The sequence below is a fragment of the Alexandromys fortis genome, unplaced genomic scaffold (genome assembly GCF_014885135.2).
Source record: "Alexandromys fortis isolate MF-2015 unplaced genomic scaffold, M_Fortis_MF-2015_v1.1 scaffold_223, whole genome shotgun sequence".
Lineage (NCBI taxonomy): Eukaryota > Metazoa > Chordata > Mammalia > Rodentia > Cricetidae > Alexandromys > Alexandromys fortis.
In genome coordinates this window covers 739,415-755,691 of record NW_026068095.1, presented here as the reverse complement: position 1 = coordinate 755,691, position 16,277 = coordinate 739,415, and the positions used below count along the sequence as shown (strand labels likewise).

At 46.0% G+C, this 16,277-nt stretch overlaps 1 protein-coding gene across 1 annotated transcript; it reads left to right on the top strand.

Annotated features, from left to right (window-relative positions):
• The first annotated feature begins 1,456 nt into the window (after positions 1-1,456).
• On the top strand, positions 1,457-13,544 carry Ddx47 (DEAD-box helicase 47). The gene is made up of 12 exons (XM_050123254.1): positions 1,457-1,592; positions 2,201-2,294; positions 4,656-4,844; positions 5,055-5,126; positions 5,309-5,427; positions 5,626-5,697; positions 6,545-6,661; positions 7,626-7,772; positions 9,032-9,169; positions 10,289-10,359; positions 11,999-12,128; positions 13,038-13,544. The coding sequence occupies exons 1-12, from the start codon at positions 1,506-1,508 to the stop codon at positions 13,167-13,169; spliced, it is 1,368 nt and encodes a 455-aa protein (XP_049979211.1). The 5' UTR covers positions 1,457-1,505; the 3' UTR covers positions 13,170-13,544.
• Positions 13,545-16,277: the final 2,733 nt, after the last annotated feature.

Here is a 16,277-nt window from a genome sequence, read left to right as displayed (position 1 = left end):
CTCTGTGTAACTTTGGAGCCTGTCCTGGAACTAGCTCTAGTAGACCAGGCTGGCCTCGAACTCACAGAGATCCGCCTGCCTCTGCCTCCCGAGTGCTGGGATTAAAGGCGTGCGCCACCAATGCCCGGCTCTACTTTCATATTTTATTTTATTTTTGCTTTTTCGAGACAGGGTTTCTCTGTGGTTTTGGAGCCTGTCCTGGAACTAGCTCTCGTAGACCAGGCTGGCCTTGAACTCACAGAGATCTGCCTGCCTCTGCCTTTCAAGTGCTGGGATTAAAGGCGTGCGCCACCACCGCCTGGCTACTTTCATATTTTAAATACACGTGAGTTAATCTGTGCTGTTCCCACAGAGGGTCAGAACTCGGAGCCCTAACTACCGTTAAAGGTCTGTGTGACATACCCTACACACATACCAGATTGTCTCGAATGCTTCAATTTCAGAAAGAGTGTTGCTTTGAAAACCTCACGTGTTGAGAACTCCTTTGCCTCTCCAGAGGGGTGTACGTGTAGGCACAGGGCATGCAGCACTCCTTGGCCCGCACTAGCCTGAGTGGTGGCTGTTTAGAAATCTCACTGGCCTCAGGAATGGTTAATGAACGGATCCACTAGTCTTGAATAGTTGTCCCTGAACTGATAATGGCTTTTCTGCTCTGAGTGGGTCCCAGCTCAAATATCACTGCCTCAGACACACCTTCCCAATTTTGTAGTAATTCTGACAACTGTCTCTCCCAAGGCTTTGTTCCCCTATTTTGATGCAGGCTTATTACATCCCAGCACTTTCCACAATGTAAATTGTCCCGTTATTATTACCTAGCCATTATCTGCTTCCTCTCCGCTAGGGCAGTTGAGGTTGTCTTGCCCTGTCACTAGACACCCGACACCGAATATGTGAGCAAATGAATAAATAGCATTGCAAGTGTTTGCATCCCTACAGTGAGAAAAGTGGTAACAACCAGACAGAGAAGGCTCTGAAAGCCTAAGCTACAGAATGAGATCCTGCCTTAAGAAAACAAACAAACAAACAAACAAAAAGGTGGGGGGAGACTTAAAGCAGCAGAGAGGGATGGCGGGTCATCAGCCACTTCTCTTAGCACCTTGAATTCTAGCCATTACAACTCAAACGGGCGATGGTGGCACACACCTTTAATCCCAGCACTCGGGAGGCAGAGGCAGGCGGATCTCTGTGAGTTCGAGACCAGCCTGGTCTACAGAGCTAGTTCCAGGACAGGCTCCAAAGCCACAGAGAAACCCTGTCTCGAAAAACCAAAAAAAAAAAAAAAAAAAAAAAAAAAAAAAAAAAAAAAAAAAAAAAAAAAAAAAAAAAAAAAAAAAAAAAAAAAAAAAAAAAAAAAAACCCAAAAAAACAAACTCTCAAACATTACAGCACCGCAAACCCAGAACAGCCAGCAGGGGACGCGCAGAATGTGCCCTGTAGGAAAGAGGGAAACTACATTTCCCAGCACCGCGTGCGCCGCCGCTCCACTTCCGGTCCCCACAGGCAAGATGGCGGCGACCGAGGAGCACGATTCTTCTACAGAAGCCGTTCAGACAGCTACCGAAGAGGAGGAAGCTAAAACATTTAAAGACCTGGTGAGAATGGGTGATGCTGGTGTTTGTTTAGCGATGCTGGCGTTAGGCTCACCCTGGTTAGGTACTTTATATCCCGGCCTGTAGCGTATGGAAAGCACCTTGGGGCCTAACTTAGGCTTTCTTCAGACTGTCAGAAACTCCGGGTCTCATCAGGCTCCCTCGGGTGCATTTGCCTTGTAGGATGCTACTGAATCCCGGGAGCCCCCGTTTGCCTTTCCAGTAGTGTAGAGCCGTTTGTTATCTAGGGTCACGCGTAATTGCGTCTTTGCAGCCGGAGTCAGTTTTGCTCTGATCTCGTCATGAGAGGCAAGTTGTTACGACTCCTTGCCTCACTTTACACGCATGTAAATTGGGTACAAGAGCTAGGCACGTGTCAGAGCGGGTTTGATGGTTAAATGAGACAATACATGTAAAGCAGTTGGCACAGTCCCCGTGAAGAGATATTGTCTCAAGGAACTGTCTCATGGTGTTCATATACTTCTGAGATTCAGGGTAATGCCAAGTTTGAGGGGCTACAGGTCACTGTAGGATGGCCCCGATAAGGGCATTTAAAATGGAGGGGACTGAGGACGTATTCTTTGCTAAAGTACGGTTTTCTGAATTCGAAGGGTGTGACAGATGTGTTGTGCGAAGCTTGTGACCAGTTGGGATGGGCAAAGCCCACCAAGATCCAGATTGAAGCGATTCCTTTGGCTTTGCAAGGTAGGTTGAAATTCAGTGTGCACACTGGTGCAGATGCAGTGTGAGCTTATACTCAACTAAGTGTGTTCCACTGTTGAGACCTCTTGCGGGCACTTTTCAAGTGATGGAAAGATAGAATCCCTACCTGGGTATGAAGGGATTACTTTTGTGAACTGAAGAGGCAGAGGCAGGAGGATAGATCCAAGTTTGAGATTAGCTTGATCTAAGAGATGGGAATTGAGAATCCATCATCCTTAATCTGTGGCTTTGAACACTCTTGGCCATTCCTCTTTCTTTCGTTTGTTCGTTTGTTCATTCGTTCTTTCTTTTTATTGTATTTTACTTTGCCTTTGAGACAGGGTTTCTCTTAACAGTCCTGTCTGTCCTGCAACTCACTTGGTAGACTAGGCTGGCCTCAGACTCACAGAGATCCGCCTGCTTCTGCCTCCCGCGTGCTAAGATTAAAGGCGTGCACCACCACCTTTCCTTTTTTAAAGATTTATTTTTTTATTTATTCATTCCATTTATTTATTATGTATACAAGGTTCGGCCTGCATGACAGAAGAGGGCACCAGATCTCATTATAGGTGGTGTGAGCCACCATGTGGTTGCTGGGAATTGAACTCAGCAGTCCCAGTGCTCCTAACCTCTGAGCCACCTCTCCAGCCCGCCACCACCTTTCTTGAGATTGTTGTCATCCTTAATTTCCAAGCAGTATTTTACTCTCCTGTCTCTCTAGCTGTTCTGCTCCTTCCCTTTTGCTGTATGATAGTGATTCTGTCATCATGCTTCCTTACTCTAAAAAACAGTCTGGACCTGTTGAATTAGAATTTTTAAATGTGAAGCTGGATGATGGTGGCACACGCCTTTAATCCCAGTACTTGGGAGTTTGAGGCCTGCCTGATCTAAAAAGGGAGTTTCAGGACAGTCTGGGCTACACAGAGAAACTCAAACAATGAGTTTTTAGGCACTGGACATAGATACAGATAGGCACACATCCCTCATAGATTGTAGCTCTGATGTGTCTGCCCTAACCGGGAGAGATTCATGGCGCCCATGTCTGCATTGTTAGCATGCATATATGTATGTGTGTATGCTTCTCTCCAGTACTGGGATGATGGTGATGCATGCAGAGGAGGAGGGAGCGCATAAGCGGTTGAACACTGAAGTCCAAGGGAAGGAGTGAGGCTGTGAAGATGCTCACGGGTCCCAGTTAGTTACAGAAATCAGGGACATTTCATGGCGCTCAAAGACTGCTGGCACAAGTGTGTCCAGTTGGCTTCTAGCTCTCTATGTTCTCTATGTTCCTCCCAGAACTGATTTTCTACAGTTCCTCTCTCCATCTTTGGCTTTTGAGTTTCCCATAACTAAAATTGGTCACCCACCACATTTTCTTTCACCCGTTTTTGTTTCTGTGCTTGAGATGGGTCCTTGCTGTGTTGTCCAGACCAACTTCAAACTCCTGGGCTCAAGAGTTCCTCTTTCTCCAAGCCTCCCATGTAGCTGGGCCTACAGGTGTGCTTTGGATATACTGTTTAGCTCCTTGCTTCATCCAGGCTTATCCTGATGAAGAATAACTCCAGTTGTGAAATTCCCTGTTTATCAAAATTTACTGGGGGTTTATGGGTTCCTTTCTAGCCTCATTTCTTGCTCAGGTGTGGCCTCGCCTCTCACTCTTCCTTTGTGCGCTGTTTCTTCAAGTCCCAACCTTCTTTCCTCATGCAGGAATAGCTGTCCTTCCCTCTTTGCCTACTTCCAGATAGAACTCGTGGATCTCTGTTAGCCTGACATTTCTCTTTATGCTCTCATTATATTTTCTAGGGTCTGTATTAAGGATCTTATCAAATTAAACATATTTGTGTTGGTGAGATCATTCAGCGATTAAATGCACCTACTATTAAAACTCATGACCTGAGTTTGAATTTTGGAACCTACATGGTGGAAGGAGAACTGATTCCTACAAATTCTCTGATTGCCATAGCTGCCATGGAAACGTGCGTGTGTGTACACAGAGAACACATTTAATAAATTTTGTTTTTTAATTAGCTTCAAATTAAGCCAGGCATGATAGTGTATGCCTTTAATCTCAGCACTTGGGAGGCAGAGGCAGGTGGGCCTCTGTGAGTTTGAGGTCAACCTGGTATATAGAGCTAGTTTCAGGACATCCAAGGTTCCACCAAAATCTAAAACAAAACAAAACAAACAAAAAACTTAGTTCAAATTAAACATAGTTTTGTATTTGTCCTATATTGGACTTTAGCTTATCTGGTTTAGAGAAATCCCCTTTCCTTTATTCATTCTCTCTGATGCCCAGCACGAGACTTTGAAGGAGCACAGAGGGCATTTCTTTGTATTGGGGTTTGGTTTGGTTTTCTTCTTCAGGCCGAGATATTATTGGGTTGGCAGAAACTGGATCTGGAAAAACAGGTGCCTTTGCTTTGCCCATTCTGAACGCGCTGCTGGAGACTCCCCAGCGTTTGTTCGCCTTGGTCCTCACCCCTACTCGAGAGTTGGCCTTTCAGATCTCTGAGCAGTTTGAAGCGCTGGGGTCCTCCATTGGAGTGCAGTGTGGTAAGTGTCTAAGAAGAGCTGAGCCCTGGGGTGTCCTCACAAGTGGAGAAGCGTGGGGAGGAGAGGGCAGGGAAGCGCTATTGGCATGCTGTTGACTAAGGAGTTGGTGTTGCGGTTCAGTTTTTAGTAAGTAGGCGTCTAGCACTGGCTTGGAAGGTGCTCAGTGAGAACATTAAGAATCACTGGTCTGTGTTTGCTTTGTTTCTGCAGCTGTGATTGTTGGTGGAATTGATTCAATGTCCCAGTCACTAGCCTTGGCCAAAAAACCACACATAGTAATAGGTGAGTCAGTGACCAAGGTACCCGCCACCACAACTGGGTGGACTGGGGAAAATCTACCACGGGGGTGGCACCTGGGGAGTAGACCTTGTGACCTTGCTTAACTTTCAGGTGTCTTCATTGTTTTATGGGTAGTAGATTATTTTCTCATCCTTGGGTCCTTTCTTTTCAACCTTTCTTGGTAGCCACTCCTGGCCGACTGATTGACCACTTGGAAAATACCAAAGGCTTCAACTTAAGAGCTCTTAAGTACTTGGTCATGGATGAAGCAGACCGGATACTGAACATGGATTTTGAGACAGAGGTGAGTTTTTAACATTGGTCCTCCTTAGAGCTTCTCTGGTGCTCTGGTTCAGTCTGGTTCTGCTTCCTGTGTACCTGTTGTTCAGAGCCTCAGTTAGGCTCAGTGAAGTGTGTTCTCCCACCCCGACCCCATCACTATGCAGAGAATCTATAGACATCTAGTCTGAGTGTCATTGGCATTCTTTCCTGTGTGCTTCAGGTTGACAAGATCCTCAAAGTGATTCCCCGAGATCGGAAAACATTTCTGTTTTCTGCTACTATGACCAAGAAGGTGAGATTTGCTTGGACTCCTGTCTTCGTCTTGATAAGAACTGATACATAAGTTCTTTTTTTGGTTTTTCGAGGCAGGGTTTCTCTGTAGCTTTGGAGCCTGTCCTGATCTAGCTCTTGTAGACCAGGCTGGCCTGGAACTCACAGAGATTCACTTGCCTCTGCCTCCCAAGTGCTGGGATTAAAGGCGTGCATCACCACTGCCTGACGATACATAAGTTCTTTTTTTTTATGTATATAACATTCTCTCCATGTATGCTTGTATCCCAGAAGAGGGCACCAGATCTCATTACAGATGGCTGTGAACCCCCATGTGGTTGCTGGGAATCGAACTCAGGACTTCTGGAAGAGCAGTCCGTGCTCTTAACCTCTGAGCCATCTCTCCAGCCCGATACATAAGTTCTTATAAGGGCAAGTAAGGCTTAGTGAGTTTAGGTCATGCTGCTCTATATGGTGAGACCCTATCCATATAAAACCAAAAATTAAATTAATTAGTTAATCTTTTAAAAAGGAATTGATATATAAGTTAGGTGTTGTATATACCAGCTATTTGGGAGGCTAAGGCAGGAGGATCACAAGTTTAAGGCCCTGTATGCCCCAAAGTAATAAGTTTAAGGCCAGTCTGGATACCTTAGTGAGAACCTTAGAATATAAAACTAGGGCTGGAGATGTAGCTAGTAACTTGGGTGAGGCCCTGGGTTCAATGCCTAGTGTGTGCGTGCATGTGTGCGCATACACACACACGAGGGAGAGAGAGAGAAATCAATATATAACAATAGTGAAAACACACAAAAATAAAAGCATGGGGCATTTAGGAATTGATATGATGTTCTGTTTTCTTTCTTTAGGTGCAAAAACTTCAGCGTGCAGCTCTCAAGAACCCTGTAAAGTGTGCGGTTTCCTCCAAGTACCAGACTGTTGAGAAGCTGCAGCAGTATTACCTCTTTATTCCCTCCAAATTCAAGGTGAAGTGTTGGCTTTGTCATTGCTGCCATTCCTGTCCTCACCAAAGCATCTGAGAATGTGTCAACTCTTGACCAGCAGAGAGCTGCATGGCCAGCTTCTGTTTATCCCAGATAAAGTGAACATGCCAGGAATTCACAGCCCTAACAAAGCAGAAGCCATGATGGAATGGTAGAGTTCCTCCCAGGGCCAGTCCTGTGCTCAGTTTTCTGTTGTCTGCTTATTTCATGGCTACTTTGGAAAGACCTTTCTTGTTGGCTGTGTATAGTTCTGTGTGACCTCAGGATGCGCTGGGGTGCTTGGTTCACAGAGCTCATAATAGCTAGCCAGGTGTGGCAGTGCTTGCCTGTAATCCTAGCACTGGGAATTGGAAGCAAGAAGATCACCATAGGTTCAAGGTTAGCCTGGGCCTCGTAGTCAGTTTGAGGCCTGTATAGACCACAGTGAGACTTACCACAACCTGAACAGCTTAGGGATTGGCCGAGATGGGGCAACCGGGAAAGCCAGCATGTTTATTTAGTTATACATACGAGTAGGTTAGCTGCCTCTGTAGTTGGTCCCTGTCGGGAACAGCCTCAGGTTGTACACATCCTAAAGAGGAAGCTGTGGTTGATATTTTTCTGCACACTGTCAACATTGGCCCACTGATCGGTCCCTGAGCCTGACCAGGAAAGGCTTGCTGTTTCCTGGGTCTGAGGCAGTCGGGACCTTCATGGCCATATTCATGTCAACAACAACTCAGGAGAGGACCTCAGACAGCTCCTTACACATTCGCTCAGGGATTCCTCCACTCCCCACAGATAACCCTGTCCAAAACCTGGGGAGTACCAGGAAGAAGCATAAAGCTCAAAGCTGGAGGTTTGTCTAATTGAGACTCCTGCAAGCTTCATCTTTTCCTACGTGTTGTTAGGTCTCCAACCTTTCTTCCAGGTCAGTTATGTGCCTTGTTTTGGGTTTGTGATTTAGGACACCTACTTGGTTTATATTCTCAATGAATTGGCTGGCAACTCCTTTATGATATTCTGCAGCACCTGTAACAACACTCAGAGAACGGCTTTGCTACTCCGAAATCTCGGGTTCACTGCCATCCCCCTCCATGGACAGATGAGTCAGGTAAGAGTTCTTTGTCAGGGACTGCTGGGATCGAATGGCAAACCCTGAGGTGCAGCACGATTAATGAAAACCCAGAGACAGATATTGGGGTTCAACCTGAAGGTCAGAAAAGCAAAACAGTCAACTATTGGCTCTTACCTCTGCTTCAGTTCGAAATGGCAATTCTGCCTCCAGGAATCTCAGAATGAGACTGTGTGTGTGAGATCTGTCTCCTCCTGTCTTATATTCCTCGCTAGCGGTGGGATTAAAGGTGTGTGCCACTACTGCCCAGTTTCTATAGCTAACTAGTGTGGCTACTGGGATTAAAGGTGTGTGCTACCACTGCCTGCTCTGTAAGGCTGACCAGGGTGACTGTTTTACTCTCTGATCTTCAGACAGGCTTTGTTAATTAAAATACAAATGAAGTATCACTACATTGTGCCAGTAGATTAGTGTAGCAAGGACAGAGGGCACCCATGCCCATTGCACACTCCTGATTTTATAGGCATCAGTGCTCCTTGCGCACTGACTTTATGAGTTTCAATGTTCCTTACACACTCCTGATTTTATGGGCACCAGTACCCATTGCATACTCTTTATTTATGGTCTTTGACGTATTGCTTTGTAAGCTTGCTTTCCTTTTTTAGACAGCAGGTAGCTCATATTGGAATATTTTATAGATGAGATGGTTCTTTTGGTAAAATACTTTTTCATGCAAACATGAGGACGAGTTTGAGCTCAGAAACATCCAGAGCTGGATGTGGTGACATGTACTTGTAATCCTAGCTGTCTGGAGCTCAGCTCCCTAACTGCTGAACTTCAGGTCAGTGAGAGATTGTGTCTCAAAAGGACATTGTCTCAACACCTAAGGGTGTCCTCTGGCCTTTACGTACATGTTCATGTACATACTCATCTGCATCTGTGTATACATATGAATACACATGTACACAGAAGAACATAGGTAGTTGTCTGGTTTGTAAGCTGTTGAGTCAATATATTAGCAGTGATGACTCTGGTCTCTAAAGACTGTTAATTTTTTTTATTATTATCTTTCTGACATGTGGAAAACAGTCCCTGTTTTGTGTTACTGTTTGTGGCCTGTCTTAAGTATTTTTTGTTGTTTCTATATTTGTTTTGACTTGAGAAACCCTGCCATTGACTTAGAAGGGGAAACTATATAAAAAAATTAATTAATTATTGTGTTTGTATTCCATGTTGAATATGCTAGGATTTCGTCATTTTTCAGAATAAAAGTTTCTCCTTTCTTTTCCTCATTTCAGAGCAAGCGCCTTGGATCCCTTAATAAGTTTAAGGCCAAGGCTCGTTCCATTCTTCTAGCAACTGATGTTGCCAGCAGAGGCCTAGATATACCCCATGTGGATGTCGTGGTCAATTTCGACATTCCGACTCATTCTAAGGTGGGTCCTCTTGATGCCTGGACTTTCTAGTTCCAAAGTTTATTTATTAAATAATGTGGGTTTCTTTTTCCTGAGTTATAATGTAGTGTTTCTGTCCTGTCTGAGAAAGTGGTGTGGCAGAGCTCAGTTGGTAGAACTCTTCGCTGGTGTGCACAGAACTCTGGGTGTGGGGTGTAGCCCAGATAAACTGGAAATGGTAGCACAGGCCTGCCATCCCAGCAAGCCAGAGGAAGAAGCAGGAAGATCAGCACGTCAGGGTCATTTTCAGGGACATAGAAGTTCAAGGCCAGTCTGTGCTACAGGAGATCCTGTTTCAAAATGCAGCAACTAAGAAAGCTCTTGACTGATTTATTCCCATTTGCACTTGCCTGTGCTTGCAGCATTAGCCGATGTGAGTGTGAAGATATCAAGAGAGTTACTAGACACAGTCCAAGGGGTCAAGTGCAGGATGCTGACCGCTCAGTCTCACTTTACAGACAGCGGCTTCTGTTGCATAGAGTTTCTGTACTTTGCGGTCTTGGCACTGTTAGCATTTGTCCTGGTAGATTCCTTGTTCTGGGAGTTGTTTGCATATAGTATGCTTAGCATTCCTTGAATCTACTTGACAACAGTATCTCACACTCTGCCAGTTGTGACAACCAAAATGTTTGAGGCATTACCAAATGTCCCTTGGGAGAGGCAGGATCACCCCCGGTGGAACGTTGTTTCTCTTGGCTCCTTGTTGAGCTGTTACAGATAAGCTGCTGTCTCGTTAGATTTTCACAACAATTCTAAGTTTGGGCATTCATATCTAGCCCTGGTCTATAAATAGGAACTAAAGTTCAGAGATGTGCAGATAATTGTGTAGGACCCCTAGGTCCAGTGTCACCATAGCCATGGAGTTAGGTGCTGTAGGTTTGTCTTTGTATAAGAGAAGGCAGGCGTTGGATGAATTTTGTGCCATGAGAATGTTATAAGAGAGAGAGAGAAAGAGAGGGGGGGAGAGAGATTTCTCAGCTCATTCCCAGGCCATGTCCTCCACCTTCCAGAGCCATGTGTTTTCCATGGAAGGCTTGCAGCAGGGCTTTGCACGCATCCCTTCTTACTTTGCTCTGAATTTATTTACCGTTTCCATCCCAGGATTATATCCATCGAGTGGGGCGGACTGCGAGAGCCGGACGCTCTGGAAAGGCCATTACTTTTGTCACACAGTAAGTGAATCCACACAGGGACTGCGCGGTGAGGGTCGGGGCACCAGAGAGCCTCTACCCTTTGTGTGCTGATCACACGGGTGCTCCTCGACACTGTGTGTGTGTGTGTGTGTGTTATTCTTAAAAAACGATGAGAGAGCGGCTACAAACGGTCCCCGGGCGGGCTGGCGGAGCCCGCCATGGGAAAGCGGCTACAAATGATCCCCGGGCGGGCTGGCGGGGACCGCCATGAGAAAGAGGCCACAGGAGGGCACACTTCCTTGGCCCACGGTGGCGGCAGGTAACAGATGCGTAAACACAGGTAATAGCCATAAGTATTTATTAAGGAAGGGGGAGAAAGAAAGACAGAAAAGAGATAAAAGGAGAGAGGAGAGATAAAAGAAGAGAGAGACAGAGAAAACGCGTGCGCATGCCAAGGAAGCAGAAAGAGAGATCCCAAGATGGCGATGGGCAGGTCAGAGGTTATGGGAGTGGGCGTGGCTAGGGCAGGGACCCAAGAATAACAGTGTGTGTGTGTGTGTGTGTGTGTGTGTGAGAGAGAGAGAGAGAGAGAGAGAGAGAGAGAGAGAGAGAGAGAGAGAATATGTGTAGACCATAGGTCAGCCTTGGGTGTCATTCCTCAGGAGCCATCCTTGCTGTGTTTTGAGGCAGGGTCTCTCTTTGGCCTGGAGCTTGCCAAGTAGTCCAGGCTGTCTGGGCAGTGAACCCTGGGACCCACCTGTCTACCCCGTGTGCACCACCGTGCCCAGTTTGTTCTTATGTGGACTTGACCTCAGGTTTTCATGCTTGCTCCTTGAGCACTTCACCACTGAGTCATCTCCCAGCCCTGGTTTTCTTAATTCTGAAATGGGAACTGCTCTGACCTAGTAAAATTTTGGTAAAGATGGAATAATTCGATGGTCATGGTAAGTCTGTCTTAAAAACAAAGATGGGAAATACTGTGAAAGAGGTCATATATCTTGTCGTGTCATACAGAAACACAAATGGCACCTGCTGCTTCTTTCAGTGCCAGAACTGGGGAGCAGTGACTCTTCCCTTAATTACAACTGCCTAGAATGACCGTGTTTGACTTTTTTTTATTTTTAATTTTTTTATGTGTATGGGTGTTTTGCCTGCATGTATGTCTGTGTACTACATGTATGTCTGGTGCCTGCAGAGGTCAAATGAGGGTGTCAGATTCCCAGGGGCTAGAGTTACAGATAGTTATGAGCCACCATGTGAGTGCTGGGAATTGAACCCTGGTCCTTTGGAAGAGCAGTCAGTGCTTTTAGACAACAAACCATCTCTCCAGCCCTGATTTAAAAGTTTATTCTTTGCCAATTTCACACATGTATACAATGTATCTTGAGCGTATCTGCCTCCCATCCCCCCCTCCCATTCTCTCTCCCTCTTTCCTTCAGGTCCCCTTGTTCTTTTGTACAACTCTGAGCCCTGTTAGTGCAGCTCTTATGAGTGCACGTGGGTAGTTTCCCAGGGGTCCAGCACAAAGCTTCATTTTTACCTGTATTTTGAGAAGTATTCATATATTTAGCATTGTTTGAAACTGGTCCATACTCCAGTATGCATGATAGCATAACACTGGGCTCGGAAGATGCTGGCATCACCAGCCCAGCAGAGCCATGCAGTTTTCTTTCCTCAGGTATGATGTGGAACTCTTCCAGCGCATTGAACACTTAATTGGGAAGAAACTGCCCGTCTTTCCGACACAGGATGAGGAGGTTATGATGCTCACAGAACGCGTGAACGAAGCTCAGAGATTTGCCCGAATGGTACGCAGTGTCTGCTTTCCCCAGCTTCTGATGCTCTGACCTGTGCCCTCATCTTTACCCTTGCATTTTGTTCCAGAATCGACATGGTCTAACAAAGGTTGAGGGCTCATGGGAAGTTCACCACTGAGTCTGACCAGGGTGACCACATTCTCCACTCTTCCTGTAACAGCTCTCCCCCAACAAAGGTCAATCTCAGGGTCAGAAGGCTAGCTGTGGCTAGAATAAGCTCGGGCATTTTGCTCACCTCTCAGAACCAGTTCCTCACCAGTAAATTGGGCATAACATTTGCCATGTATACCTTCAGTGTATTCTGAGCACTAGATAAGCCTGTATGAACTGTGAATGTAGTAGGGGTAGTGGCAGAGGCAGCAGTGAGAGAAGGTTCTAGAGGAACCCCTTGGAAGTTCTGCCTAGGCTGCCCTTGAACTCATGTCTAGCCTCTTGACTTAGCCTCCCAGTTGCTAGGATTATAGCTGTGTACCACCATGTATGATCATTCTTTAATAGCAACAAAGAATACATCAAATTCACGTAACATGGATTATGTTGATGAATGTTTGTTTTTCTCCACTTTAGGGCTGTGTTGAATATCCTAGTATGTGTACCTTTGCTTGTTTTCTTCAACTTTTAGAAGTGAAATTGACCAAGGAGTATACATACAAAGTTTGAATTTCTACAGAATGTCAGATTGTCTTTTAGAAAAGCTGCAGCAGGTCATGTGACCGGGGACATCGGTGCTAGGGTCACCATTGTTTTCCCATCTCTGCCAGTCTTATTTTATTTTCACACTTTGGTCACTGTGTAAGGTCAGCGCTTTGTTCATTTGGAGTTGATTCTTACCCTTTGCTGATATCCTCTGACCTGGAGGTTATTATTGTGTTCATTCCTATCCTTTGTGCTGACCCACAGGAGTTAAGGGAACATGGAGAAAAGAAGAAACGCAAGCGAGAGGATGCAGGGGATGACGATGATACCGAGGGCGCCATGGGTGTGCGGAACAAGGTGGCCGGAGGGAAAATGAAGAAGCGGAAAGGCCGCTAGTGGCTGCAGCGAGACAGGACTTCTGCTCTGCAGCTGTGAAGAGATGGAAGGTGGCAGTGAACCCGCCTTCCCCTCCAACAGTTCTGAGACCCCAACCTTCAAATCCTGTCCAGAGGCCACTCAGCCAGCTGGGAGCTCAGTTTTCTCTCTGAGGGTTGGAGCGTCATTGCAGTGGGACAGCTCTGACAGTGTTGACCCGGGACTGACCTGTGGCTCAAGTGCCGCGGGCTCTTGTGCACTTCTGCCTTTTCCACCTGCAAGCCAAGGGCCCAGCTGATGAAGAGCATCGTCTGCAGTTAACTGTAAATCTATCTCAGCTGTCATTAAGTCTGATGTGGAACAATACTTATTATTTTTAAAGATGTATTTTTATTATTTGTGTGTGTGTTTCTGTGTGTGCATGCACACACTTTTGTGTAAATGCCCACAGAGGCCAGAGGACTCAGATCTCCTGGGAGCTGGTTGTGAGCCCCCTGTTGTGGATGCTGGAAATCAAACTCAGGTCCTATAAAGACCTTAAATTCTTTGGAGACCTTGCTGTTAAAGGGCTTTGTACCTCTTGCTGACAGAGACCTGTCAGTGTGGTTACATGACAGATTTATTAGTTGTCCTTAATGAAGGGAAACGTCATTTTGTGATGGGAAAAAAAGAAAAGAGGAAGATGATGGATGGGTTTGGAAGGGAGGTCCTGCTTAAAAGGAAGTTCATATTCCTTCCTTGTGGGAAGCTGCAGAGGGATTCAGAGCCCGGAATACGTTTTCCTGGTTTCTTGGACTAATCAGGTGACTAGGAAAACTGGTTTCCTGAGTAGTTCCTGTCCCCAGGTGATGGGAATTCCAACAGTGCATCAGAAAGGAAGGTAGTTCTACAGTCGGACTTCATCTTCTTGTTACAGCACGCGGTGTCACTCTTCCTTCTGTTGGTTTGAGTTCAGATGTAGAGCTGGAACGTTTCCAGGGGAGAACCACTGCCGTGGGCATGTGGTCAGGAGTGTGGGTTGTTGGGCATCAGAAATCCCATTTTGAGCTGCTGGTTCTGAATAGTCTTGAATTCTGAGGGCTTCTACACATGAAAGGTGCCTGATGATTTTGTTGACTGTCAGTTTTATTGAAAGTGTGTGTGGAATGTCAGGCCTGTGGTAAGGGAATGGCAGAGAATCACTGATTGCTTCAAAGATTGTTTTTCTCAAAGAGAAAAGTGTAAGAAGCATAGTTTAGCCCAGGGTGGACTGTTCATTACGTCGGGGATGGGGCCTATGTGTGTGGCTGTGTGCATACATGATCACACAGAAGGCAGAAGAAAACACCAGGTGCCGTTCTCTGATTCTCTGCCTTACTCTTGATTCGAGACAGTGTCTCTTACTGAACCCCAAAGCTCTGGGGTTAGGGGGAATATGATCACACCCAGTTTGTACATGGGTGTTAGAGATTTGAACAACAAACACTCCTACCCACTGAGCCATCTCCACAGCTTCCCATCCCAACCTCGTGAGCGTAATGTGTGTGAGAGTATGCACATACGTGCTCTTGTGTGTGTGTGTGTGTGTGTGTGTGTGTGTGTGTGTGTGTAGGTCAGCCCTGGGTACATTCACCTCCCTTTGAGGCAGGGTCTTTAATTTGCCTGAAGCACCCTCAGCTAGGTGGTTAGCCAATGATCCCCAGGGACATGCCTGGCCTGTCGCCTGTTGCCGTCTCCTCGGCACTAGGATTATTACAGTTATATGCCGTACCTGGCTGTTAATGACTTCTGGGCATTGAAGTCAGGTTCTTGTGGTTCCTTAACAGCTCTCTCCCTGCCTCTGAAAGGGGCTCCTTTCGCCAAAGGCATTGGTAGTGAATTAAGTACAGCACATAGCTTTTGTTTAGTTGACTTTTAATTTCCTAAATTCTTTTTCTTTTTAGCCAGGGTCTCTTGTGTCTCTGGCTGACCTCCAGCTAATCTTCCTACCTCTTCCTCTGAGTGCTGCCCCTCTTACTGGTTTATGTGGTGAAGCTGCAGGTGGAACCCAGGGCTTTGTGCCTGTTCAGTTAGGACTCTACGGAGTCACAGCCTCAGGCTTTGAGTTCCATAACTGCTCATGATGCATTTGAGTGCAGGTTAAGTTAGAGGAGTCAGACAACCCAAAGGAACGGGTGAGGGCAAATAAATGAGAGGGGCCATACTTGTAAGGAATTGTTGTGAGTCGGGTGCCCCTTGGAGCTAATTTTGTGCATATCAAATTTTCTTGAGAGACTTCTAAAGGGCAGCTTCCGTGGCATCTTTATCTTGCATCAGTGGATGGTTGATGTTTTCACTCTGTGGAAGACTTTAAAAACAAATTAAAATTAACTGGGGAGTGGGGCACAGGGAAGAGCTTGGAGTTATTCCGGCCTGAACTGTTCTTAGGCAGTGGTCCAAAGAGCTGAGGGATATGTATATTTTAAAGAGTGATTGAGGAAGACACCAGACTCTGATCTCTGGCTTCTTTGTGTTTGTTTGGTTTTTTGTTTTTGTTTTTTCAAGACAGGGTTTCTCTATAGCTTTTGAACCTGTCCTGGAACTAGCTGTTATAGAACAGTCTGGCCTCGAACTCACAGAGATCCATCTGCCTCTGCCTCCCAAGTGCTGGGATTAAAGGCATGTGCCACCACCTCCCAGTTTGACCTCTTGCTTCTACACACAACACACACTCACACACAGGTGAGCACGTTTACATCACATATACATACAAAACCTGTGCCAGGCTTAGAAGTGGTAGCTGTCACTATGAAGGCAAAGATGCAACTCCATCATGTTTTTCAGTTTCTGAAAAATGCAACGAACGAACATCCCAGAATTTTTCTGGCTCCTTCTAGATGTCTGGATTAGAGCCAGAGAGCCTTCCAGGTAGCCTGGGAGCCCTCTACCATCCCCATCAGACTCCATCTACCAAGTACCTCAAAGCTCTGGGAAATGGAGCCAGAAAGAACCAGAGGCTGTAGTGCTGGTTACAGAAAATAAAGGAGTCCACCTTATCAGAAGCAAGTAACAAAGCTGAAGAAGGCATGCCCTCAAAAAGAAATGAGAACGACTACAGCAGCTCCAATTCAGAGTTCTTGAGGTGAAACCTGGCCTTGGGACAGATAATAA

Excerpts from the sequence above, each read along its gene's own strand:
- Ddx47 (XM_050123254.1), top strand. The coding sequence starts at position 1,506 with ATGGCGGCGACCGAGGAGCACGATTCTTCTACAGAAGCCGTTCAGACA. Across the intron at positions 7,773-9,031 it reads TCCATGGACAGATGAGTCAG|AGCAAGCGCCTTGGATCCCT; the intron begins GTAAGAGTTCTT and ends TCCTCATTTCAG. Across the intron at positions 10,360-11,998 it reads GCCATTACTTTTGTCACACA|GTATGATGTGGAACTCTTCC; the intron begins GTAAGTGAATCC and ends TTCTTTCCTCAG.